This window comes from Morchella importuna, assembly GCF_003444635.1.
Source record: "Morchella importuna strain M04M26 chromosome Unknown Morimp01GS013, whole genome shotgun sequence".
Classification (NCBI taxonomy): Eukaryota; Fungi; Ascomycota; class Pezizomycetes; order Pezizales; family Morchellaceae; genus Morchella; species Morchella importuna.
Genome location: NW_025763410.1, coordinates 890,801 through 916,302, shown reverse-complemented (window position 1 = coordinate 916,302; position 25,502 = coordinate 890,801). Strand labels below are relative to the sequence as shown.

Here is a 25,502-nt window from a genome sequence, read left to right as displayed (position 1 = left end):
CAACACATTTCATCCACCTCTTCATTGAAATATAACATTATAATATCTTCTTTCTGAGGATAATCATAATACAACACGGCATCATAGATTAAATTTAGGATGTAAAAGAAGGAAATAAAATTTAGAAAGAGAGAAGGCTAGCTATTACAAAGAAAAGCATGAGAAACACCAAGATAAACCCCAACGAAAAGAATATTATCATAATTGTGTACATCGCAACATTCGTATGTATAAGAAACGTAGGTGGAAGGGCGCTCCGTAGAATTAAGTGTTTTCCCTTCTTTCTTTTTTTTTGGTACCAACCAATTCAAGCGGGTAATTCCTAATTTGCGCACTGTGGGTATCCTTACATTACTCTAAAGAAACATCGCAAGAAATATCGTTAATAATTAGTTGAATGATCACACTCTTGGAGGCGCCAGACCGGCAGACTCAGGTGATAACTCTGGATGTTGGCTTGGAGGCTGGGGAGCTCCAGGAACTGGCGGGTTCTCTCTAGTGATCAATTCTTTCGGATCAGTATCCGGGTGTACAGATATACCGCCCTCCCGGGCTTCTAGTTCTGGCCCACGTAGAGCAGGAAATTTCACGGTTTCTCCAGGTCTCTCAACCGGTGACCAGCCACCGATACTACCAGCAACAATTGACGGGACCATGGCAGCAGCAGCAAAGGCCGAGTTCGACCTTGACCTTCTACGGCGCGACGTTGGTGATGGGGGTGAAAAGGACGCGTCGCTATTCTCCGAGGTGTTGATTGTGGGTATATCTTGTTTTGACCCGGCGCGGAAGATGTGGGATAGATTGTTCTTTAGGTTCTGGCGGCGGAACTTGAGTTGATTTAAACGACCACCGCGGACCATCTTGAGGAAGGAAAGCTCTTCACGAATATCCTCGATTCCCTGGTTCCATTGGAACCGATCCTCATTTGAGACGTAGATATTCGGGTCGGCCTTGCGACTCATCCATCGAGGAACGATCTTTGCGACAAACTCATCTGGGATCAAGCGAATAATGACTGCTACCGGAAGAGAAATAGCACCAAGTATGAGTGAAATGCCCCATTGTACACCATTTAGTGGCTTAATTTGGAAAGCTGCTCCTCCAACGAATATAATCATAACCTGCCCTCCAACCATGATAACATTGATACCAATAAAGAACCAATTGTGGGTGATGCCCTCAAAGATGTTGAATTTGTTGTCGAGACGACGGTTACTACAGGATATTAGGATGATATTATGTCAAAAATGGTGAAAAATGAACCTACTTGTACTGGTTGAAGATTTGCATCCAAACGAAAGTGTTAAAGACCAGAGTGTTCAAATGCTCCGGATCATATCCGAGTATATGACCACCAGCAAAATTAAGTACGAAGGTGACGACAAGTTGATAGATTGCTTGACCAAGAATCATTTTCCACATATTGATAGTGATTAATGGAGCAGACTTTGGATCCGGTTTGCGGTCGAGAATACTGTGTGCCGGGGGATCAGTAGCTAACGCTAGTGCAGCGAAGGTATCCATAATCAAGTTGACCCAAAGCAGCTGCACAGCGGACAAAACAGATGTTTGCTCTGAAGATGCAACAGCAGAAACAAAAGTGAGAAGCACAGCCGTAATGTTGACAGTAAGTTGGAACTACGAGGTTGTCAGCTTTAGAGGCAAGAAAATCAATTCAAAACCGGTTATGTACCTGCAGGAATTTCTTCACGGCATCGTTGACAGCTCTCCCCCACATGATGGCCTTGACGATGCTAGAAAAATTGTCGTCCATTAAAATAATTGAAGATGCCTCTTTAGCAACTTCAGTTCCTGCGATACCCATAGAGAACCCAACATCCGCCATTTTCAGCGCAGGACCATCGTTTGTACCATCACCAGTAACTGCAACAGTCTCGCCCAATTCCTTCAATCTACGAACAAGGATCCTTTTATCCTCCGGGCTGGACCGGGCGAGTACTTGAAGCCTTGGAATAATTTGATCCATTCCGGCCTTGGTTAGTTGTCTGAACTTTGGGCCTTCCATAACAATGCCGCCGGGAGTATATATACCGCACTCTGCAGCAATTGCCCTTGCGGTCATCAAGTTGTCGCCAGTCACCATACGAACAAAGACACCAGCCTTCTGACACTCAGCAACAGCCTCCGGAACACCATCACGAAGAGGATCTTGAATTCCGACAATACTTAAAAACACCATGTCGTCAAATATGTCATCGAATTCAGCCTGTCTCGGATCGTCTTCCATGGTGCGTGCACCCGGTGGTGGCCATGATGGGAAGTCGCGGAAAATCATGCCAATAGTACGCAGAGAACGATTCGCATAGGCAGCGATAACCTGGTTCAAAGATTCAATGTTCCTCGAATCAAGTGTAGTGATGCTGAGCTCCGAGCTAGGATTATCGATAATACGGGTGCATTTGTTCAGAAGAATTTCGGATGCTCCCTTAACAAACAGTCGATAGTGGTTTTCTTTCAACTTAACAACTACCCCCATACATTTGCGTCCAGAGTCAAAGGGAATAAGCTGTGCAACGGTGGAGTTGGCACGCTCCTCGGCAATATGTTCCATTCCTAAATAATCGCGACCAAAGCCAAGCAGTGCAGTTTCGGTTTTCGATCCAATAAAGGTCATTTTGCCGTCCTCCTCTCCTTCAAAAGCAGTGGAATTGATGGCGATTGAGTCTAAAAGAAGTCTCTTAACCTCAGGAGACAGCTTCGATCGAAGCTCAGCCATTGGAGTGTCATCCATTGCTTTTTCCTCTGCCGCTTTTTCACCGGCAGCTGGAGCTTTTGAACCGAACCGGCAGGCTGTTCCCAAAGTACCAGCGACGACAGTCATCTTATTCTGGGTCAATGTCCCTGTTTTGTCAGAGCAGATGGTTGTTGCATTACCCATTGTTTCACAAGCGCGCAATACACGGACAAGGTTGTTATCTTTTAACATGCGGGTCGTCGCAAACGCTAGAGCGAGAGTCACAGCCAAGGGCAAACCTTCAGGAACAGCAACAACAACGACAGTGATAGCTGTGATAAGGATGCGCATGAATAGTTGTCCTTTCTCTGATGCGTCTGCGTTGCTGGTAGGTAGATGTGCAAGGAAACGAATGAAAAGAACAATAAAGAGCAAAAGGGCGGAACTATTTTGTAAAGTTAGAATTAAGCTACAACTAGATTCTTGGGACTGGTAGATAGACTCACGCTCCACCAAGCTTGGCGATTGCTTCCGCAAGATTGTTCAATTTCATCTGCAAAGGTGTTGCCTCAGCATCTTCTCTAAGAGCCATCATGGTCTTTCCAAAGCTGCTGTGAATTCCGACGCTCGTAATCATATAGGTGCCTACACCTTCTAGGACTTTGGCACCAGAGATGATAAAGCAGTCCAGCTTATGGTAGTTTGAAGCGCCAGCCTCCATTTGGGTGAAGACTTCGTCTCCAGAAACCTTCTTCATTTGATCAGACTCACCGGTGGCGGAAGATTCGTCGCATTTCACGTTGTGACCCGAAATGAATATACCATCGGCTGGGATCATGTCGCCCGGTTCCAGATGGCAAACATCTCCCACGAGTAAATCATAGACGGAAATCTGAAGAGATCTTCCAGACCGGATAACCTTCACCATACGGTCTTCTTTCTACGAATCAACAGCTGTGGTTAGTGGATGAGGCTTGACTTGGATATTGCAAGGTTGAAATTACCTTCTTATTTAGCTTCACAAATTGACGTTCTTTCTGATAGTCATTTAGAGCGCCAACGATGACAACAATGGCGATAGCAACTATGATAGCAACACCCTCGACCCAATCAAGTTTAGCTTCTCCTGGTGGATGAGTTCCGCCAAATGTTTGATACAACCCTAACGCGAGAGAGATCACTGCGGCTCCCGAAAGCAAAAGCAAGACTTTATCCATCAATGCGATCCACATTAGCGCCCAGATACTTTTGATTTTCTTCTCAGGAAGGCGATTGTCACTGAAAACCCTAGTCCTATCTGAAAAGGCATCATGTGGTAGACCAGCGAGCGTATTGACATCATTGGTAGCTGTCGGAACTAGAGTTGGTTCTTTGGACTGCCCGTTTGAGCCTTGTGCAGACCGAACCGCTTGTTCAAAGGTGATTCGTCCATCTAGTTTTGTCTCATCTAGACTCAGTCCGGCGACCCTGTCTGTCCTTAAACCAACCTCTAAACCCTTTAAACCACCCAAAGCCCTGAATGCACCATGACTCTTTGGGTTGAACAACTTCCCTAGTTGCCCAGGCGAGAATGCAAACATGTTATCCTCAACCACAAATTCATGCTCATTTCCAGCATCGGGTTTAAGCGGATCCTCATCCTCATGTGTCGACTTTGCATCGGTAGTAGTTGTAAGCGGTGGAACTAAAGTTTCACCATCTGACGGGCTGTGGCTATCTAACGAGTTCCCTCGGGGTTGAGGGCCAGTAGATATTGTCGGCACAGTTAGATGTGTATTGGTGTCCTTTGGCTGGGACCCAGAATTATTTCTTGACTTTGGAACGGGCTATAGGAGAAATAATTCAGCAAACAAAGTCTTTATAAAGGGATAAAGGGCAACAAAGAGTGGTGGCAAACCGAGATATCATTGCCCGACATCTTGTCAGAGTCTGATGGCCGTCGTGCGGGATCGTTCTTCTTGTCCATCTAGTATGGCCAACAAGGCTGATAAATCTATCAGTCGACCTTGATTATAGGCTTCCTCGGTGGCAATGTTTTTGTTTTTATTTTTGATGGGACTGGGTGAAAGGAAGGGTTGGAATTCCTTTACCACTCACTGCTGGGGGCCGTGTGAAAGGGACAAGGGCATTCGGCGGACGATGCTCGGCTGAAGTAGCTGGCGAAGAGTGGCAGTGACTCTCGAAGGCGTCGGCAGTTACTCCTTAACACAGCGTGTCAACGTTGTGATGGATGAATTGTGTGTTGTAGGTGCAAGTGAAGTGTAGAGGGGGGGTCAGGCAGAGGAAGTGAAAGAGTGAAGGGATTTTACTTTTGAATGAATGTGGGTACAAAGAGTTGGTACACAAATTCTAATATCAGTGCGTCCAGTAGATACATATATAATAAACAAACTACATGTACCCACATGCATAGAATAAATCCCTGCTCCGAAGGAATTAAGCCCTTTAACTTAAGCAACAAGTGATACACTGATGCATCAGTGAGTACTCTAGGCAGAGCGGGCATACATGTAGGTATATACATGTACCTACAGAGAAATAATTGAATACATGTAGGTACTCCACATAAATACCTCCATACATAATTACGCTGCTACTTGCATGAAAGCCTTGAACCGACGCAGTTATTAAAGTACATATGTCGACACTTTTTGCACAGCCCCAGCCCAATTTCACCTCCGTGATTAACGGTTCGCTTCAAGCCCGAGAATGGGATATGTAGGCCTACAAATTAAACTAACTTCATCACAGGAAAATATCAACATTGCAAGATTCGCAACCACCTGAATTGTCCGCAAAACTTCACGATAAAACTTCTTATTCGCATGGCAAAATCGACCCCCCACTGGTATGAATTCTAGTTGAAACATGCAGCGAGCGCCAAGGTTGCGGAGGCTGCTCCGTTGCTGTATGTATCACATGGCCAGGGTGTATGTGTGGGTGCTCTCCTAATCCAATCATCCTTACAACACACAACGACCTCATCTAATGACCATAAGTAGCTGCTCGCGATGCAGCTGAGAGAGCTTAATCTCTCCAAGTATGCGAGGCACGAAGGGCACGAAGGACCCGAAGCACCTCGTCGGGGGGTGAATAGCCGCATGTCTGTCAGGTAAAGGGGCAAGCATGAGCCTGCGTTGATCGTGAATAACAGATGCATTGAGGACCAACAGTCAACAAGTATAAAACCATTCTTTGCCCGCGAACTTGCAAAGCGTAGTATTAAATTGCTCAGTGAAGATGGTATCTAGATCTTTATGCGTCCTTCCAATGATAGTACGGCGAACATCCTGCTTTGAACCATCTCCGTGCCACGTGGGGTAAACAAACATCCCATAGGTAAATTCAAAATCATTTGTCGCAGCACACATGTCTCTACTCTTGGAAATAAATCAGGTTTTCATACCAGCTATGCGGTCGCTCGGCAATCTGCCCTCACTTATAAATTGGTAACACAATCGTCAATTAAGGTTGGACAGGACGCTGCGATTAACCTGTCACTTATAATACCAATCCTATATACCAGGACTAGTTTTATAAAACAAACAAATTCTAGATTGTTTCACCATATCTACATGTCCCCCCGTGTTTCCGTGCAAACTACACTTTCAGCGTTAGAAGCTTTCCCAGGCAAAAGTTTCTAGATGATTGAGCAAGCTTACTACTCTGTAACTTTATTAGCTCTTACTGCGTTTCATTTCCAGAGAAGCACATTACCAAGGGCACCTTGTCATATATATCTATGATGATGCCGCGCCGTCGCCATTTGCAGCCTAAAGAGTGAAATTGGGCTTGTAAACGTTGCTTATTGAGTGAAATAATCATGTAAGGATCTATAGCTAGAGTAGATTGCTCTTTGTTTTTTTAAATACTGCGGTACATGACACATACTCAATACACAGTGCATACGTTTATGCATATATGACCGTCATGGCTCAACAGCTCAAGACGATAGTATACCCCTGAGCTATCGAGCCTGAGAGTTAAAGGTATCCCGTACCTTACATACATCATGTAGACCCACATGGTAGCGTAAAGGATAACTCCTGACGAATCTTTACTAAAAAGTACAGCTACATATTGTAGTTTACATTTACGCTTGATTCGAGGATGGGTCAGAGCCTTTATCATACATTTATTGGAGCCACGGAGGTCCCCGCGGTACAAGATCGTCATTGGTGCACTTACAGCGCATACATGATAGGCGTGGGAGCCTACTAGTAGATAAACAATTATCATATAGCCAGCGAATACTTATCATTTGAAGTGCATATTTGAACCTGACGATGTGCTGTCTTCTTGCCTGATTCGCTTACTTGAAACTTCCCCGCGTCTAGACACATTTCGGAGAATTACATACAACATCTACGCACCAACGTAATTGCAACGTCTCAGAACAATCAAGCGAGATAAGGCGGTATAAGACTACATATAAAGCACATCATGAGCTTTGAAATCTGGACTGATATGTGAGATCCGATATTACCACACGTACGTATATAAGGAGAGCTATACCATCAACGTGCAACATGTTGTCGAGAACTGCCTTGACTGTTCGCCTACAGCAATCCTCTGAGTCAGGTAGGCCCCCGAGATTTGAGAATGCATTTTATGTTTCAATCCTCAAATTCTCTAACAGATGGCTGTGCACATGAACGCTATCTATCTCCAGTTTCAAGTTTCGAAAGATGAAAACTGTCCAGGCTGGTCCTGTGTGTTGTACAGCTAGCCTCTAGCTACCGCGCGTAAAGCGTTTCTCCTGTTGATGACTCATTGGGTATTAGGAACTCTTGGTGCAATCATGCCAAACTTTTTCACGCCAACGAAATAGCTGCCCTGGCTGCCTAGGCAGATCTACCGGAAAATTTGTCAAGCGAGGGAGATCCTTACATGCAGGTACCACCGTTAGTTAGTACGGACCGGGTTACGACACCACCACCGCTTTTGATTGAGCTCTACATGTACCTACGCTGGCTCGGATTTCGGCAACTCATTGAGGCTCTAATCAAGCTTTAAATTGTAATTCGGGCTGTCTGCAAGAACCCCTGGAAAAATAAACTTTCGGCGGGGATGGGGGTGGGTGTGCTGGGTTAGGTGTGAGAAGAGGTGTGTGCTTTTGTGTTTCGAGGGTAGGAGGGTGATAATTCAAAAATGATTGGTATCTATATACATATATCAGTTACGAGGATCTTTTATCGATTACAATACTGTAGATGCCATCTGGTCCCATTGCGACTGCGTGATTCCAATGCTGGAATTCAATATGCAGAGCCCGTCAATTAAATGTATTATATTACTGTCATTCCAAAATAGATTACGAGTCCATAATTTAGAATGAGCAACATCTGAAAATCTTGTCACTATGCCGTACCAGGGTTTGATATGAGACGCGCGGCAACCCCTTGCTTCGGTCCCGGTAATGGGATTCCATCTCCGTCCACCATTTTGGATGGGCATCTAGAATGTGGAACATACATGAATGATGGAACGTCAGATGAATAAGGCATATAGGTAAACACATGTAGAAGAGGACATTTACTCATAAATTATCACTCGGATCGCACACACATGTATATATACATAGATAAGCCCAGCCAGAATTCAAATAAACCAGCGCCCCAAGCGCTCATCTTTGTTGGCATAGTGTGTACGTAGCAAAAACACAGCGCTAGTCTTACCGTAATGAAATACGGTTACATCAGTCTTAAATAGGCGCCTGAGAGGCACAAGAGGCAACAACTCTTATGTTGTGAGTTGGCTCCTTTCAAATTTCAAACACTTTGTTCCGCCAAGACTGAACAAGTGTCAACACCCTAACCCTTAGCCTATATACGAGTTACATGGAGTCATAGTATACATGTAGGAGTTGCTCTCCCACAAGAAGCTTAAGTTACATGTAGGTACATGTACATGTATGCTATGAACTTTAGTGGGAAATTGAGCTTTAGTTTCATCTCCTTACATTAGTAATTGGGTTAGAGTTCATAGCTACTGTTTTGATATGATACTATTGGCCAAGTATGGCCGGTCACTTCGATCCACATGCTGTATCACACCACCAATCTCTAATTCTACAGACGTCTAAAGAGCACAGCCTCCTACGCAGGTGGTGCATGGAGTGACAGCTGTACTTCTGAGAGCATCGAGATTCATCGACCATGCCACTCCGTTCATTCGCATATGATCCCACTGATATTAGTGTATGTCTAGATACGCACCTCTAATCGGCCTCTCATTGCACTGCCACAGCGTGCCTTTGAAGACCCTATCAGTGCGGTTTATCGGCACACTATGCATTATCGGATAGCAGCATCATTGCGCCATCATGTAATTCTCTAACGGTTTCAGAGAATCTGTGGGAACCACCATCGAGTCTAGCTCCTGAGACTGACATCACAATTGAGGATACGGACAAAGAAAGATCTACATTTAAATGCACACAATTCTAAAACTGAGGGCGTAAAGGAAGATCCCAGCTCGTGCTGATGAAGTTCGGTAACTAACAATATCTAATTCAGCTTCAATCGCATATTATGTATTCACATATTGGATTTACTGAGGCTCTAGGCAGGGGTTGCAGACCGTTTCTCCTTGCCACTACCAGCACATACCTGGGAATATTATTACCCCGTTCAGACTCAGCCCCCTCAAGTAACTGTCTAAGTGATACCATGACGTTGCGCACACCATCTTCTGAGATTTCCCGCCTATTAGACTTGAAAAACCAAGATCCCTGATCAAGCCGGTCTCCACATCCATACAAGGTTCGTACGCCAACGCGTATCAAAGTCGCGTTGTCCTTTGTTTTTTGTTTTCTACTGGGGAAAAAAGTGATATGCATGATTTACACTCATACGAACATGTGGCAGAGATCCACTCGAGGGGCCCGGGGTTTAACTATGCGCATAAAGAAAACATAGATAGGTGAGCTCTGGCTAGATGATTTGGAACTATTGACACCACATGGCGAGTAAGGGTGTAATAGATACCGATGCGGGAAATCAGTGGTTCGGAGAATTGCTTGACGTCACTTCAACCACATGCATAGAGCGATAGCATTACGAGAACTAGTTCCAGGTCTACGGGATTCAATAAAGATACGTAGAATTAAATGTATATATATATATATATCGGGTCTTGTAATTGATATAGGAATAGTCAATGCGTCACGATACAGTGCTTTCCCCGTGTAAGGGCATCCCCCTACATACAAAAAAAGAAGGGAGAAAAAACACAGCAGTATGTGTTCATGTATGTCCGGACATTATGGCCAGGGACTAACCGAATATTTGGAATTTGTGCCCGAACGTCATAGTTAAGATCAATTTACTAGTATATTTCACGCCTTTATCATTGAGACAAACTGTTGTCAACATGAGCACCATATGTGCGCATTATCGGTCCGGCAGAATCGCGCAGAAAAGAAAATTATATGAAACCCTTAAGTACCACAGGATTATATGATATCAATTGAGGGTTATGAATGAGGCCACCTCCTTCTAGAATAAAATTCACGCTTCCACGCAAGGCCCCTCATCCCTGAATTTAACTAAACGGACTGGATGCCGGAAGGTGTTCTCCCCGTCAGGCTTAAAGCAAGGCATCTATCCCAAGGCATCAACAATAGGTGGAATACGAAGTCTCGGCGCCTTTATCGCCGCTCTTGAACAGCTGCCCCTTTGAGAATAGATTCGCTGATTATAAATTTTCAACAGGTGTTCGCCATTATTGATCAATCGGAGGCTGGCCGTACATGCTACATGAAAGTGCCAAGTGTACATGCAACAAGGTGCAATATCCTACGAGGTAGGACCAGGCTCGATTTGCCATTGCATTCTGAAACTACATATTTATCATCCTAGGGGAACAATCCGAGCGCCAGGTTGAATAATATTATGTAAATGGATACATAATTGATACCAATGGGCATTGAAGCCTAACCAATTGATCAGTAAAGTTGAACAAACCTTGTGCGCACCCTACTGCTGCATAATTGCTCATATTATGTAGTAGGATAAAACGCTCTTTGCATAAAATGCTGAGTGGTTAGGGAATGAGGTCAATACAGCGATGGACATCGGTATCGAACCTATTCAGCTGGCCGGTCACTCAGGCCAATATACGGGTAGTACCATGGCCGGAAGGCTACACATGTATAACCTATGTACAAACGAACCAATTAATTAATCAACCGCAACCTGGACTTCCGAGTGACAAATCATGATCCAATCATGTTCTTACCATTTAAGATGTGAGACCAGACCATGCGTTTAAGAGACCACAGTCTTTGTGGAACATAAGAAAGTCTGGGCGTGATATAATTCGTTACCGCCCTTCCCACCGATCTGCGTCGCTGAATCAACAGTGACAAGTTGTGCTTGGAGATCGCGCAAGAGAAATCCTGTTTTGGTAGGAATTGAGGTTTGTATATTTCCGTGATTTTTTGTCCCCAGAAATCTTGGGCTACGAGGGACTGTCTGGTAGTCTATGAAATTGTTATCCAAGAGGTGTGCATGGGATTAATACGTACCTGTATTGTAACTGGTACCTATTCTATCAAGTTGCGGCGTAAAGCCACGAGGCGCCTCATCTGCAGTTGTCCAGTGACATATGCAGACAGTCCTTGGCTCACAGCACCTTGCAGAGTAAACCGGCGAATTAGAGTGGAGTCCGGGAATATTGTTTCCTTCATGGGTAAGAGTTAACGATTTGATTTAGCTCTGGAATTTTTAATGATCATGAGCTTTATCCTATACGTTAAACCGCAAAGCAGAGGCAATGACTGCTCGCTTAGATAGAGGCCTAATCATCAACGAGATGTTTATTTTGCCTCCCCTCATTTCAGGGCGTTAAGAGGTATTTTGCAATTGACTGATCTATTGGTGAATCGCCACAAAGCGGCCGTTTTAGCTGGGGCAATTGATGATAGATGCGTCCATTGTGGCAATTCAGTTTCTTTTCTCCCTATGAAGACATACTCTAGCCAGAGTGCATAAGTGGGTATTGCATATTGCGGCGTAAGTAAGACATCCAGCCACCAATGGTCTCTATCATGTACTCCTATTATACCACGCCGCCAGCCGCCTTCCTCCTAAAGACCTGGAGCAAATCTCCTCAAGCATTAAGCTTGGAAATCAGGCCCGAGAGCTCGAAGATACACTCCCAAAAACAGAGATCATAGCGCCCCTCACTAACCGCAAATCAATGTCTAGAGGTCGTTAGTACCAATGATTACAAGGTTTTGAGCCTTCCAGAATTGAATTCAATTGGCAGCAATGGGGAAATATCTAGAATGGAGGAGGGCCTATGGAATTTCCGTTATGGATATCGACCAGTCCGCATGAATGCCGCTAAATAACTAAAACGACGAGCGTTTTGGAAGTTGGGGAAATTTAGATTTGTTTGAAGTCCCGGCCAACCCTTACGACTGGGAGTGTGGGATGAGGAAAACACGTACATGTTCATTCATCCAACGCCCTGGTAATCACCTTCTGTTCAGCTGTCCTCGAATTGACAGGCCTAGAGGTTGATGGTTTCATGCGGAGCTTGGCTTTAATTTACGTTGATCCTCGGCCCGACCCGTTTTTACCCGTTTACCACGAAAAGAACCAGAAAATGCAGTTTCTCAGGGCAAGGATTATTTGTACGGAGTGGCGGCGATCTCTCATACAAACTATCCCTGTTTCCGTCACTGGCATTTTCTGGTTCTTTTCGTGGTAAACGAGTATGATCACAAGCATCCGCGGTGCCTGCATCTCGACTTAAGTTCCGACACGCCGATAGTCTTAGCCGTATTTTATAGCGAAACCAACTTCCTTTTGATATGAAGAATATATTTGTTTTGGCGAATTCTGACTGAGGTCTTAGGACATGATCTACTTTAAATTAATGGCGTCATCTAACAAAATCTAACCCACACGACCCAACCAAATCCTCCAACCCAACCCAGCTACATGTAGCCAACCACCCAGTCCTGATATCCACATGAAATACGAAAATGAAAAGAAAAAATGAGAAAGAAAAAAAAGACAATAACAGCAAATGCCAGGAGGGAAAGGGTTTAACATCGCATCTATGGTATCTATGGTACCCCTCTAAGCAATCCAGAACGAAGAAAGAACAAAACTAACATCTCCGCTCTATTTCTGTGGGACAATACTCATGAGAAGCTATCGGATTCATCAGTACCAATCTCATAATTTCTACCAATCTCCAATGTTTAACATACCTTCGCCTGCTTCGGCTCAATCATGAGCGCATTCGCCTCAACCATCACGACCGGCTCCTCTCCATCCTTCGGCAACGTTTCAATGTGCCCCTCCACCCACGCCTTTCGCCCCTCTACCTTGACCGTCTTTGCCCTCAAAACGTAGTAGTTGCCCGCCGGGGTTGGCTTGCGGTAGTTCATTGTCAAGCTCGCCGTCATGGCGATCTTATTAGGCAGCGCGGGAAAGCAGCACCTTGCCAATCCTTCGTCCAGCAATGTCGCCAACAACCCACCATGCACAATTCCAGGATGACCGCAGAGGTCCTCGCCAAGATACATGATGGTAGTCATCGACTTGCCCTCTTCCTCGGCCCATGTAAAGGGCGGAACGACGATCTTTCTAGGCCCGGAGAGGACCCCCGAGGTGAGAGAGGAGGGGCGGTAGGTGGGGGAGAGCTTGAGTGTGGGGCGGGACTCGGTGAAGTCAGGGTTAGACCGCAAAGAAAGCGTGAGGGGGTGCGTGTTGATCTTTTCTTCGATCTCTTTCTCCAGCTGGCCGCTGGGCGTGAAGGCAGTGAGGGTCTCGGCATCGCTGAGGGCGATATATTCTCGGGTAGCCATTATGATTGGGACGGTGGCAAGGATCGAGATGAGGATGCCTGAAAAGAACCAAGTGCGCTGGCGGAAGTAGAAGACGTCTTCGAGGGTGCGGGTTGTGCGCTGGTCTGGAGGCGTGTGAGGATTAGCGGAGCTGCGATTGAGAGTGGGGGTGGCAGATTGAGGTTATCCTTACAGAAGTTTCTCTGGCGAGTAGGGGTCGAGCAAAAGTTTCTGGAGAGTAGGGAAGATCGTAGGTGGAGAGCTGATCTGGAAGGCGCTGCTGCTACTGCTGAAGCTGAAGCTATGGATCTGACTGCGGATGGGGCAGAGGCCCGCAGGCGGGTAGATATAAACATGTTCGAGAAGGAGCTAGCCAGGAACCAAGAGACTGGATCTGGGAAGGTACGGTTGACAGCGAACAGATTAGCAACGTTGGGGTTAGCTTGTTAGCAGTATCGGTATCTCCTTGTCGCTCTGCTCTGGCCGGGATTCGATTGCGGAAATCGATAACGGATAGCTCTTCTGTTGAGAACTACTCGGAGAGCAGTTTCGCCGCTTCGCTCGCTACCTAGGTACCTACTCTACGTACCCACCACTATGCCCTCGTTATTTTGCAAATCAATTTGTGCTCTGGCGACCCTTTCTGTTAGTCCGGGAGCGGTTCCGCCAGTCAGGGAAGGAAAGAAGAAAAAAAAACTACGGAGCTATGGGACGGCGGTGGTTGAGCGGTTGTGCAGGGTTTCTCCTGTCGACCGAGGATCGTTGGGGATTATTCGAGATGCCTCGGTAGAAACCCTGGGTGCACGGATCTAGGCCCGATCCGGCTTAATTATCCGAGTGTTTTTTTTTGTGTGGACAGAAGGCCTCTTCCTGTCGGGTCTAGATATCGCAGCAGAACTGAGGAACTGGAGCTGTGGAACTGCGGAACTGTGAATTAATGCCTACTTACATATAGCAATTGGTCGGCGAGTCATAATTCGAGAGGTTGACTGTTTACCTACTGTGTGCTCTTACTGGCCGTACATGGTGTTGTCGTCCCAGGAATTAATCCTCAAAGGGCAACTTCTGAACCGATCTTCATCCCTCAGCACCACCGCTCATTCGGCCGCCGGTGCTCCCGTTTGAATCATGTCTTAGCAGTCGGGGGCCGGCGAATCATTAGCCCGGAGGTTTTTCGTGGGATGAGTGAAGTATGTGAGGCTTGGATTTGAGGATCTTGGGTGTGTCAGTCCGCCACGTGCAGTTGATGTGAAGGAGGTCTGTTGCTGCGCACGCAGATCTGAATAGTAGGAAGTAACCTAACCCTGACACGCCCGGTGGTACCAAACACCACAATATCACATATTCGTTTACACCCTGGCCCTGTCTGGTCGTCTTAATATCAAGACCCAACAAAATGGAGAGAAACGACTTTGTTGACGACCCCACGGCTGCCTGGGTTCGTTAACATATACCGGTTAGAGAGACATTGGCCCGCCATGTAATTAATGAATTAAACAAAAAAAAAAGACATTGGCCCGCCGAGAATGGAGGATTGTTTGGTGTTGGTATAGATGGAAATTGTTGAGTTTGATATATGTGAACGGGGGCGGATTATTGAGCGAGCGACAGTGATAGACCCCACACTGTGCTACAAATCTGTATCTCGCGGGTACCGTTGGGATGGTGGTACTGGTCGCCGGTGGCTCGGCCTCTGATATGGTTCCTGATAACTCGAGAACGAACTGCGCGGGGAATTGACGGTGCTGTCGTATATTAAACGATGTTTTAAAGAGTCATTGGTCTTTCGAATTCAATCACGCCGGTGTGTATTACTCTGCACGGGGAAGATGCTGCCCCACCATGAACCTGGCGGGAGAAACCACGACTGAGGATGCTATAACGCACACTGGAGGTTTAAACCGTCCACAATGACCTCTCGTGCTCTTTTGTGGTGTTACCATTCATCTGATCGCAATGCCGAGTATTTTGTATCTTATGGCCGGATCATGGTATATCACTCGGCCATGTTAGAACACTCTCCCGGTTCATCAAACGCCCCGGCGCTGTTCCGGCGCTGTTCCGGCTCACTATATCTCTTTCCTATTCATTACAAAAAGATAGAGGCAGCCATACACGGGCATCTGGTTGCCGACTCTCACATACTCCCGGCCTCGTAGGCAATGATGACACGTGGTTCGGTGGTGGCTTTCCGGGCCACGTTCGTGCGCTGTAACCAAGAAACGCCCTTTCATCTATCATTGCCTCCGGTCGCGCGGTATCCGCCATGTGCTCTCGTGCCTGTACACCTTCTCACGGGGCTGCGAGTGATGGACCCGACCGGGATACCTATCTCTGGGCTGTACGGAGATACCACGGCCCGCAGTATAATCCCGCACCTTCGGTCGAGGCGTGGGCCGTACCTGCCCGCATTCTGGGAGGTTATAGTTGTGGATCTCCGCCGGACGTCCCAGTAGCTGGGGACGGGCGTGGATGTCGCAGGACCTGGGCGGGGATCTTTGGGTCTAGCGGACGGCGGTGGAGGCGGGGGCGCTCGCGCATGTCTGGATGGGCGTTGCAGTTGGTCGACCCCGTCTGGCATAACCCGTTGAACCTGAGTCTGGGCCGGCTCGGAGACTGCCACCGGGTCTAGAGATCAAGATATAAAAGATAGAGGCGGGGTGACTTCGGCCTCGTGGAACTCGGGCTGTACCATTATCTGCGATGTGCGAGCAGGTGTCCGCGGGGCGGGAGACTCCAGTAGCTTGGAGAATGTGGAATAGGTGGGTTATATATGCGGTTGTTATTCGGTCGAACGTCAACAGTAAATATCGGGTCAACTACTGAGCAGCAGCCTGGCTCGCCACCCGCGGGGGGTATGTTGAGTTCACAGTGGTTTTAATCTTGCTGCTTATGCGGAGTTTAGAAGAGATACCCGCTCAGTTCCTTAGCCGTCGCAGGGAGTACCCATGGGCTTATATTCAATCCTCTAGATGATGTTCACCGCGCTGGTGTCTCTAGGGGACTATTGTGACCGCGAGACGTTCCCGGCATGTACAACGGTGGCGATCTATATCTCGAAGTTTTGATAGAGATAGTGGCGCGCGGACAGGGCCGTGATATGACAGGGAGGAGAATTTGTGGATGTACAGCCATCCGGGCGGGATCGGAAGAAAGAAGACCGTCGCTCATAACGGCGAACGCGAGAAGGAGATCTTGATCGCTCGAGCCAAAGGATACGCTTCTAGAGGCGGTAAATTATTCCTCGCTACTTCCTTTAAAGCATACATATAGCGCCTAAAATTCAAGATATCGGGAAAATGATATTATTGGCTGCGCGGTTGTCACGCCTGAGGAAGTGGATATGTGCGTCACAGATATCACTCGCTTTCGTCGTGTTACACAAAGATGCCCAAACTTGCGGTGCCCGTATTGGCGTAGCAATGGCCGCCATCGGGCTGGCAGTAAATATCCTGAATTTGACGACTGTCGCATATGGGAGAATTTAAATGCAGTAAAGTGGGAATTAAAAAGAAGAAAGAGCATGCAGTATGGTAGGGGCCCGTGACGAACTCGGGAGTTTTAAACTGAGTTACTGACAGACAGTTTTAAACTGTTAAAAACTGGCTTGAAGAAAGCTGGGTGTCATGGTTATGAACTAACCATTGGTGTAAGCCGAATTTCTTTTTATGGGTTAGGGTAATTCGGGTGTAAAATTGGATTAGAAATGAAATTTGGGGTGAATTAGGGTATTCTTGTGGTAAGTTTAGAGTGGACATCAAGGTTAGTTCATGACGTTTAACAGTTAAAAACTGCTGTTTATGACAGGCTGAGTTCGTGACGCTGTTTTGACTCGAGCTCTAAGTTCGTTACGGGGTACTATAGTATGGCTACTGATAGATATATATGGTTATCATATAAGACTATAGTATATTCTTTCCCTATATGTAGAGAGATTTTGTCTCTTGCTTCTGTTCTCTTTCTCTCTTTCCTCTTTACATAACGGTCTTTGTTACCTTAATAAAATGTTTTTGTAATTTTTCTATAGCTCACAAATTAGATTATTATTTACATTATTGAAGTTGACTAGCTTCAAGTTGATCTGTAGATTGAACTTGATAATTACCATATACTACCAGTCGGCCAACTCATTACTGCCAAAACAACAAGCCGAAAACTAGTTTGATTTCGATATTAAATTCACTTCAAGCTTAACATTGATATCTAGCTCAATATTGATTCCGATCGGATGAATACACTGGCACATGCACGCTTTGGGTTCAAGTTTAGTGACTGGCAGTGCAAGTGACTGCAATTGGCTGTAAAAACTAGCATAAGCTAGGTTTGCCTCAGAAAACGAAACAATTATCTATCTGTAGAATAAAAACGAATCAGGCAGCCTGAGATTCTCCACAATATCAAAATATCATACACAGTTGCCTTCTCCAAGTTTTGCAATTATTTCTTACTAGTACCAGTTTGCAGTTATTTTTTCCAAGTTTGCAATCAGTGCCTCTTTAATATCTACAATATATATTCTACTGCCCCTATTCTTACTCTTCAAGTTGATACTACCGCTACAGGTATACGATAGTTATCTTATAAACGACTTCAAGCATACCTCCAAGTCCTATCGAAGCTGCAAGTATCAGCAAAAAACGTGTTTCTCCAAGACGATGACTCCTGGTACCGAGATGACCAAATTCATCTTTTCCGCTTTAAACCTCGTCTTTTGCTATTAAAACCTCGTCCAACTGCTACTAAAATGTGACACGTCGTCCTATGTCGTCTAGCAAGCATCTAAAATAAAATACATCGCCGTTTGGCGCCTAGCAAGCATCTACTAGTAAAATGTGATGCGTCGCTCTTCAAGTACTTCCATCCTGAATGTGTTAATTATGAGCAACTACAGTCAACAGATCTTCTTGAAGAAATTAGGAACACAAGGCTCTGTAATGTCAATACACATGACTATTATGGTAAGTGAATATATATCTCAATCTGAATACATTCAATAACTAATAATTTGTAGACAATAATCTATATTTACCCTTCAGTACTAAAAATTATTTCTATCAAATTATATCTGCAGCTGATTTACAGAACACTATCCATTACAAAGACAATATGCCAGTGCCTGCCAGTGAGGGTCGGAAAACTCATTTTGTTGCCTATACCTTGCTCCGAATCAACTTTGATCAATACATTAGAGAGGGAAATCAAAACCCAACTCTCTCTCTTTTACCGAAACCTAGAGAGTTTAACATTCCCAGTTCCAGAAGAAACAGAGGTATAAATACAGAATCAGAGTTCGCAGGGGAGAGTAAGCCGGATAATACAGATAATGAATCAAGCAGGAATGCAGACTCTGATTGGGAATAATTGCTTGTTAAAAAATAATTCACATTTTTTTTTTTTTCTCTTTCATTTTTACCTGTAATTAAAATTTACTCATCGCTATCTACAGTTGCTGGCTTCACTTGGGTCCGGTATTATGACTTTTTGGGTCACGGCGTTGCCAAATCCCTAAATTCCTACCTCAGATCTTTTAATTTTGTCGTGTCGCGGCGTTCCCAAATCGCCGAACCGCCAAACCAGTCATTGTACTTTTGTATGTATGAGCCGCCGTACTCAGTAATGATATTACTACAGGCCGACCGCTTAACTTGAGAATTTAAAAGGATTGCCGTCAAGTTAATCCTGGCCCCAGTCAGAGAGGCAAGAGCTAGAACATGCCCTCTTTTCCCCATAGGTGTCGTCTTGCCCCGAACATTCAGCATGGTAGAGTTCGTAGTAGTGATCAATCAAGCTTTCGAAGCTCCATTGCCCGAAGCTCCACTGCCCGAAGCTCCACTGCTCGAGCTCGAACTCGAGCTCTCCCTACTGTTGCAGCTTGACCCGCGTTGTTATGGTTCAAACCCGGGCCTATCATTGGCCCAAACCGCCTGCGCGACGTCCTGTACCTATCATGCGGACCCGGCCCGGTTCAAAAACGTCAGTAAAATACGAGTAGTAATGCTGGTGGGTTTTTATAACTACATGCATAGATTCTACTACATCTGATGAGTCTAAACCTTTAATTTCAACTCAACCCGATAAGAATTGGTGGAGTTGTCCCATCTTTTGAAACGACTCGAGATGGTCCCCTTCCTTCATGATGTATCACTCGACGCTTATTCAGCGGAACGACCCCCCCACCCGTTACGCAAGGTCGTGAATCTGGATGTCTCAATAGTGCAAGGGATAGTACCTTTTCAGCCGCATAAATAAGCGTCGATGCACTCCTCCATCCAGCATACACGGGCCAAGGTTTTCTTCGCACTCGGATATAAAGTTTACCTACCACTGTTCCCCCACCGGAACATCTTAGTAGCGTTGTGTCACTAACCCGCAGCGATCGTTCATCAGGAGTCACTCACCACGGCAGCCAATCACCCACTCCTGACTCGTTCACCTCACGCGGAAAGCACATCATTCGGATCGATCCGCACGATGACCAGCAAGATCAACTTCGCCTAGCTGGTACGTATGTCAAACCCCCGAAATAGTACACTTTCTACCCCAGCCCGACCTCATAGGGCTGTGCAACCTTCCACTTGCAAATTGATTGAGACCTGCAGATCAACCGGATTTGTCAATACAAGTGCTGATTACTGTTCTGCAGGCCGCGGTACTTTACTCGGGGGCAGTGGTAGGGGTCCGGATAAGTAAGCCCTGGGGGCGGATAAGTCATTAGACACACACACACACAGTGTCCTTTACCCGCAACCAGCAATGTAATCTGCGGTCCCCACGACCACGTTAACAACGGGTTCTCCAAACTCCGATTCGATTCAAGATCCTGGATCGGGGCTCGTTAGGGAGAGGGAGCGACACTTCAACATCACCATGGATGAGATCTGATCCATATTCCCATCAATCCGGGGCGCTGGATGCTCGAATGCGGTGAGAAAGTCCAGTTTCCTCTCCCCCCTCCCACATCATAACACAGACATTCGCTAATCAGGACTGCTGCAAGGGTTTTTCTTAATTAATATAGCCAGCTCTTCTGCAGTGAGCGGCGTAGGTAATGCATATGTACATCCGCCCACCTCCGGGCTGTGACCACCTGCTCTCCTCGTCCAATCAGCTAGGCAGCTGAGCCTAATCCGTCTTTCCGATTTCGTCAAATGTTTAATTTTTTTTTATAAATATCCGCAGGGCTTATTCTCTAATTTGTATATACGGGAGATTGATTGGTTACACTGCATTTGCTGCAGGCAGGATATATTACCCCCCCATCAACTCTCTCTTTATGCTCTATATCTTCGGCTGGCACCCCCCCCCCCCTCCCCCCAATATCATAATATAAGCTTAACGGGTACCCCAATGATGATTTTCTAGAACCTTTTCGGCACCACCAAAGTGCTCTGGGGGCCGTATGCTAACTATCATATATCACCGCTCTGGACAACACGCAAAATGAAGCCGATAGCAATATTCCTCCTCCTTCTGATAACATGCCTTCTCGCGTCAGCACAGGAAACATGCTTCAAAGGCTGCACACGGGACTCGGGCATCAACGAGTGCCCCGGCAGCACCCCGCACGACGATGAGGCCTGGAATGCGCTCGACACCTCCGTACACACTTGCTACTGCGACGCAGCGATATTATTTTCCGTCTGCAGCCCGGGCTGTAGCACGCTCGGGTTCAGCGCAGATGCGTTTGGGAGATCGCTCGGACAGTGGAGATACATTGACGGCGTGTGCAACAGCACCGTGGCCTCCTTCACGGCGACGGCAGTCATCAGCACAAACACCGAATTCAACCTCGCCTACACCGTACCATACAGCGGCAACCTCACCGCCGCCACCGCAACCCCCACCGCATCCAGGAACAGCAGCAGCAGCAGCAGCGCACCCATCACCACCACCCTCACCACCCAGACATCCACCCTCACCCCGCTCCCCGACTCCTCCAATCAATCCCCCAACTCCGACTCTTCCCCAAGCACCCGCACAATCGCCCTGGCCGTCAGTCTCTCCATCGTCGGCGCCATCACCATCTCCGTGGCGCTGTGGCTCCTCTTCCGCCGCCGCCGCCGCATCCAGCTCACGCAGAACATCTACGAGACGCGCAACGCCATGGTGATTGTCGTCGGCCCCGACGGGCTGCCCATGAGCCCCGACGCGCCAGAGTATCCGCCCGAGATGCGCGACCCCAATAACGAGAACGTGAAGCGGTGGATTGCGGAGCAGCAGGAGAGGGAGCCGGATCTGTCGGTGGGGTATACGCTGTGGACGGACACGGAGCTGGCGCTGACGGACGCGGGGGATATGGATCGGGAGAGGGATCGAGAGAGGGATAGGGAGCGGGAGATGGAGATGATTGCGGAGATGGATGATGGCGATGGGAGCAGGAGGGGGGGTCGGGCCTGACCACTACCGGGGGAGGGGGAGGGCGAGGGGGCCTCACTACTAGTGGGGGAAGGGGAGGGCGGGGGGTCGGGCCTGACTACTAGCGGGGGAGGGGGAGGGCGAGGGCGAGGGCGAGGGCGAGGGCGAGGGGAAGGGCCTCATTACTAGTGGGGGAGGGGGAGGGGGAGGTGTAATGGGTTGGTTCCCGCGGTGGGGGGGATCGTAGATTAGCATTTTTTTTTTTTTTACCTGGTTAGCATTTGGTTTTTTACCTATCGGGAGGGACGGCTGATAGAGCCCTTCTCGCGTGGGGAGCTCCGACGAACTCGAAGGAGATGTAAATATGTGTGGTTGGCGTTGAGGACGCAGGTTGGGAGCCCGTCATGTAGGGGCCCTGGTATGTCCGTAATCTAAGTTCGCGTGTCTGGTCGTGCATGTAAAGTAGTCATATGGTAGAGTGTAGTATTCTATTTTAGATAGCCTATAGACACACCCTTGCTACTAAATTTGTTATGCTCGCTCGCTAGGTAGGTAACCTTGTCACTGCATTCAGAATTGGGGGTATAGCAGGGCCGGATTAAATATTATCCTGACCGCGAATCCCGTTAGAAAGTTGAGGCTAATACCGGACCCCCTTTGCTTGTGCAGTACCGTGCAGGATCGAGAGACGTTTAGCGGGTTATATTGCCCTCCATCCCATACGCGATATATTTATTTTCTGTTTTAATTTTATGCAGCCTTACGTTACAGCTATAAATTATAATACGACAATATTGCAGGGCTTCCCATCAACCTCGCTAACATAAGAAACGTCCATGCGTGAGATACATTTTAGCTCACCCCAGCCAGCCCCCTCGCCAACGGGATAGAGTGAAAGATCTCTATCCACTATATACCGCCATGTTTGGGTTTCGCAACACCAGCATTTACCGCTGTATTTGAGAAAATTCGTTGCGCTGTAGCAGGGGTATGAGCCAACCAGAGGCAGTATTTGGACGTCAATATGCAAGATTTGGTAGAGAAGACCCCGGCTGCAGCGCAACGAATTTTCTCAAATACAGCGGTATTCCCAATGGCGGGGCTGGAGTGATTGTTCTAGATTGAAGTTTACTCCCGGCCGGCGGCTGACCGATGCGGATACCAGAAGATTGGATTCCGGGCATAACATCTATAGCCCGCATCCTTGTATGTACTGCGATTATGTTGGCCGGGATGAGACGCGCGCGACGTACTCGCGCGGCCGAGTTTCGACTTACTCACGTGACGCTATTTAACAGGTTTTTTGCGTTACCCATAGGTCATGTGATTAAGTTGAAACTCGGCCGCGCGAGTAGGATAGGATAGGATTGATTGATAATTCATTGATTATAATTATGTATGACGCGACGTAGGGACGGACAGCGCAACTCAAAATTATTGGTAATTTTCGTCTTTGAATCGCTCTTTGCGAAAGGGGATACTGATATACTTAGTATTGCGGGTAGTTTGCGAGGTTTTGGGCTATTGTCAAGACGGGTTGTTGGTGTGGTGGATGTCGCGTGGATCATTGACTCTCACTCGGAATCCCGAGCTAGCCAAACCCCCCCAAAAAATGTTGGGGTGCCTGGAGTCGAAGTGGGCGCGAGGTGAGATGTTTTCTGACTTTGTTTTAGAACAGAAAATACTAACCGATAACATCAAAAATTCTTTCTTCTAGGCTTTGGACCTTTGTGAGGAAGTATCAAAATGTACCTACATCTCGGCGGGTATACGGGGAGGGTTAGGGTTGGTGTATATGCAGACCTCCATACGAGCCCGCGACTGTCAATACCTTGCCCCAGTAGTCATTGCGCGGTTAGACGGGATCATTGGCAGCTTACACCTGTCTTCAACTTTATCTATTGTGAGTTGGAGGGTTTGAGTTTGGGTTGGGTTTAGTTGTGTTGGTCACAGCTTAACAATATCTTTATTTCTTCCGAAATTATTTCCTCTCCGCCCTCAATTGAGTGTCTGCAGATCAGGAAACAATACTACCCGAAACATAATATCTGAGAGAGGATATATACTATAATGAAGAGGTTGGACTGAAATAAGCACCACAGCACCCGGCGTCCAAAAGCCAATTCGTTCGCGTGTCTGATCTAGGAGGCAACACCAATCACGATATAATCCCAGTCGGGGGTATGTATACACCTAGACACTATATCCGTGACGAGAGCTTCCATCCAAGGTACCATGTATACCACAACCACCCCACCGCATTCGACATCGCGAGTCGACAGCCACCCCATGTATACATGTATATGAGCGAACCGCCATCGAAATATACATCCTTCTGGCCCCCAGTACTGAGACCGCCGTCTTGCCGCCCCGCAATGCATCCGACTCCTATGCAGCTGGATGTCCATGGCAACAGGTACGGCATATCGAACTGAAGAAAACCGAGTCCCTATGTAGTGGGGGAAATGGTGGGGGTGGGTTAGGGTTCTTTTAAGTGGCATAAATATCATACCCGCACGTATGTACGAACCCTCAGCGGCCAGTATCTACAGTGACCCACCCACAATACACAGTATCGCGGGCGAAGACGAAGTAACAGCCAAACTCCCAAAGTTCTCTTTTAACCCGGGGAGTTCGGATAAACCGTTAAAAGGTTCTATGAACTTGATCATCGAAGAGAGTAAACTACGAAGACTACCTGAGGGAGAGGGGACTGATGAAGACCTCTATGAGCGAGGTGGTGCAGTATATGTCTGGAGGTATCAGCAACGGGTCTAAAGAGTTCAAGTGAGTATTGTGAGGCCTCTTCACTGGGAAAGAAGGAGGGGGGGGGGGGGGGGGAGGGCGTTCTTGGAGATGACTTGCCCTATTGAAGTTCTTTTAAAGCCTTTATGAACTTTACCTAGATGGGCGGCAGAGCGGTCCGGAAGAGACAGCGTGAGCCCTCTCACAATCACCTCCCTCATCCTGAGAATCCCCCGATTTCACCAAGGACAATTCCAAAAACCTGTATCAACTCACCACAATTCCCCCACCAAGGTTATCAAAAATGCCATATAACCCCCCTTCCCCCCCCACAAAGAGAAAAAAGCGAGAACGGTAAATAAAAGACCAGTGGTTCCCTCTTCGAGCTTTTCCTACCGCAGTTAAGGCCAAAGTATAGCCGATATATCCGCAAGCACTGGTACCTTGGGCCTTCCCCAAAGGTATAGGATATATACATCTACCCGCATTGCTCTAGCTCTGGGGGAAATTTTTTTGTGGGGTCCTTTCGTTGGCTCCTGGTTCTTTTGGCTCCGCGGGGGTAAGTTGAGGTTGGCTTGCTTTGGTCTTTTTTTGACTTTTAGGTTTCGGCTCTTGTTAATTCCTTTGGCCCCTTTTTTCCATTTTGCTCCGTTTCTTTGGTTCGTTCTTCTGTGGACTCCAGCACTTTTGATTCTGGCTAGTGTGGCCGACGAGACGGGTTGATTCGAGTCCTCGACTTGAGCCCAAATTAAGCTCGAGCAGCCACGAGCAGATCCTCACGAGTCGAGTTGGCTCGAGCTCCTTCCATTGCTCGACTTGAAAAGCTCAAGCTTTTGGGATGTTATTTTAACTATACTAAAAAAAAAAAATGCGGATAATATTCTTGGTAATTGATTTTAC

The 25,502-nt window shown here is 46.9% G+C and overlaps 4 protein-coding genes across 4 annotated transcripts; 2 read left to right on the top strand and 2 right to left on the bottom strand.

The window, feature by feature from the left end:
• Positions 1–401: 401 nt before the first annotated feature.
• LAJ45_05137 (uncharacterized protein) lies at positions 402–4,661 on the bottom strand (the record flags this gene model as incomplete). Its single annotated transcript, XM_046114709.1, has 6 exons — positions 402–1,215; positions 1,268–1,638; positions 1,694–3,140; positions 3,202–3,635; positions 3,700–4,521; positions 4,593–4,661. The coding sequence occupies 6 exons, from the start codon at positions 4,659–4,661 to the stop codon at positions 402–404; spliced, it is 3,957 nt and encodes a 1,318-aa protein (XP_045972258.1).
• Positions 4,662–12,834: 8,173 nt separating this feature from the next.
• Positions 12,835–13,858, bottom strand: LAJ45_05136 (uncharacterized protein; the record flags this gene model as incomplete). Its single annotated transcript, XM_046114708.1, has 3 exons — positions 12,835–12,864; positions 12,924–13,627; positions 13,696–13,858. 3 exons carry the CDS (start codon positions 13,856–13,858, stop codon positions 12,835–12,837), a joined length of 897 nt encoding a protein of 298 aa, XP_045972257.1.
• A 1,910-nt stretch (positions 13,859–15,768) lies between these two features.
• LAJ45_05135 (uncharacterized protein) lies at positions 15,769–16,134 on the top strand (the record flags this gene model as incomplete). Its single annotated transcript, XM_046114707.1, has 1 exon — positions 15,769–16,134. One exon carries the CDS (start codon positions 15,769–15,771, stop codon positions 16,132–16,134), a length of 366 nt encoding a protein of 121 aa, XP_045972256.1.
• A 4,808-nt stretch (positions 16,135–20,942) lies between these two features.
• LAJ45_05134 (uncharacterized protein) lies at positions 20,943–21,899 on the top strand (the record flags this gene model as incomplete). Its single annotated transcript, XM_046114706.1, has 1 exon — positions 20,943–21,899. The coding sequence occupies one exon, from the start codon at positions 20,943–20,945 to the stop codon at positions 21,897–21,899; it is 957 nt and encodes a 318-aa protein (XP_045972255.1).
• Between the last annotated feature and the right edge of the window lie 3,603 nt (positions 21,900–25,502).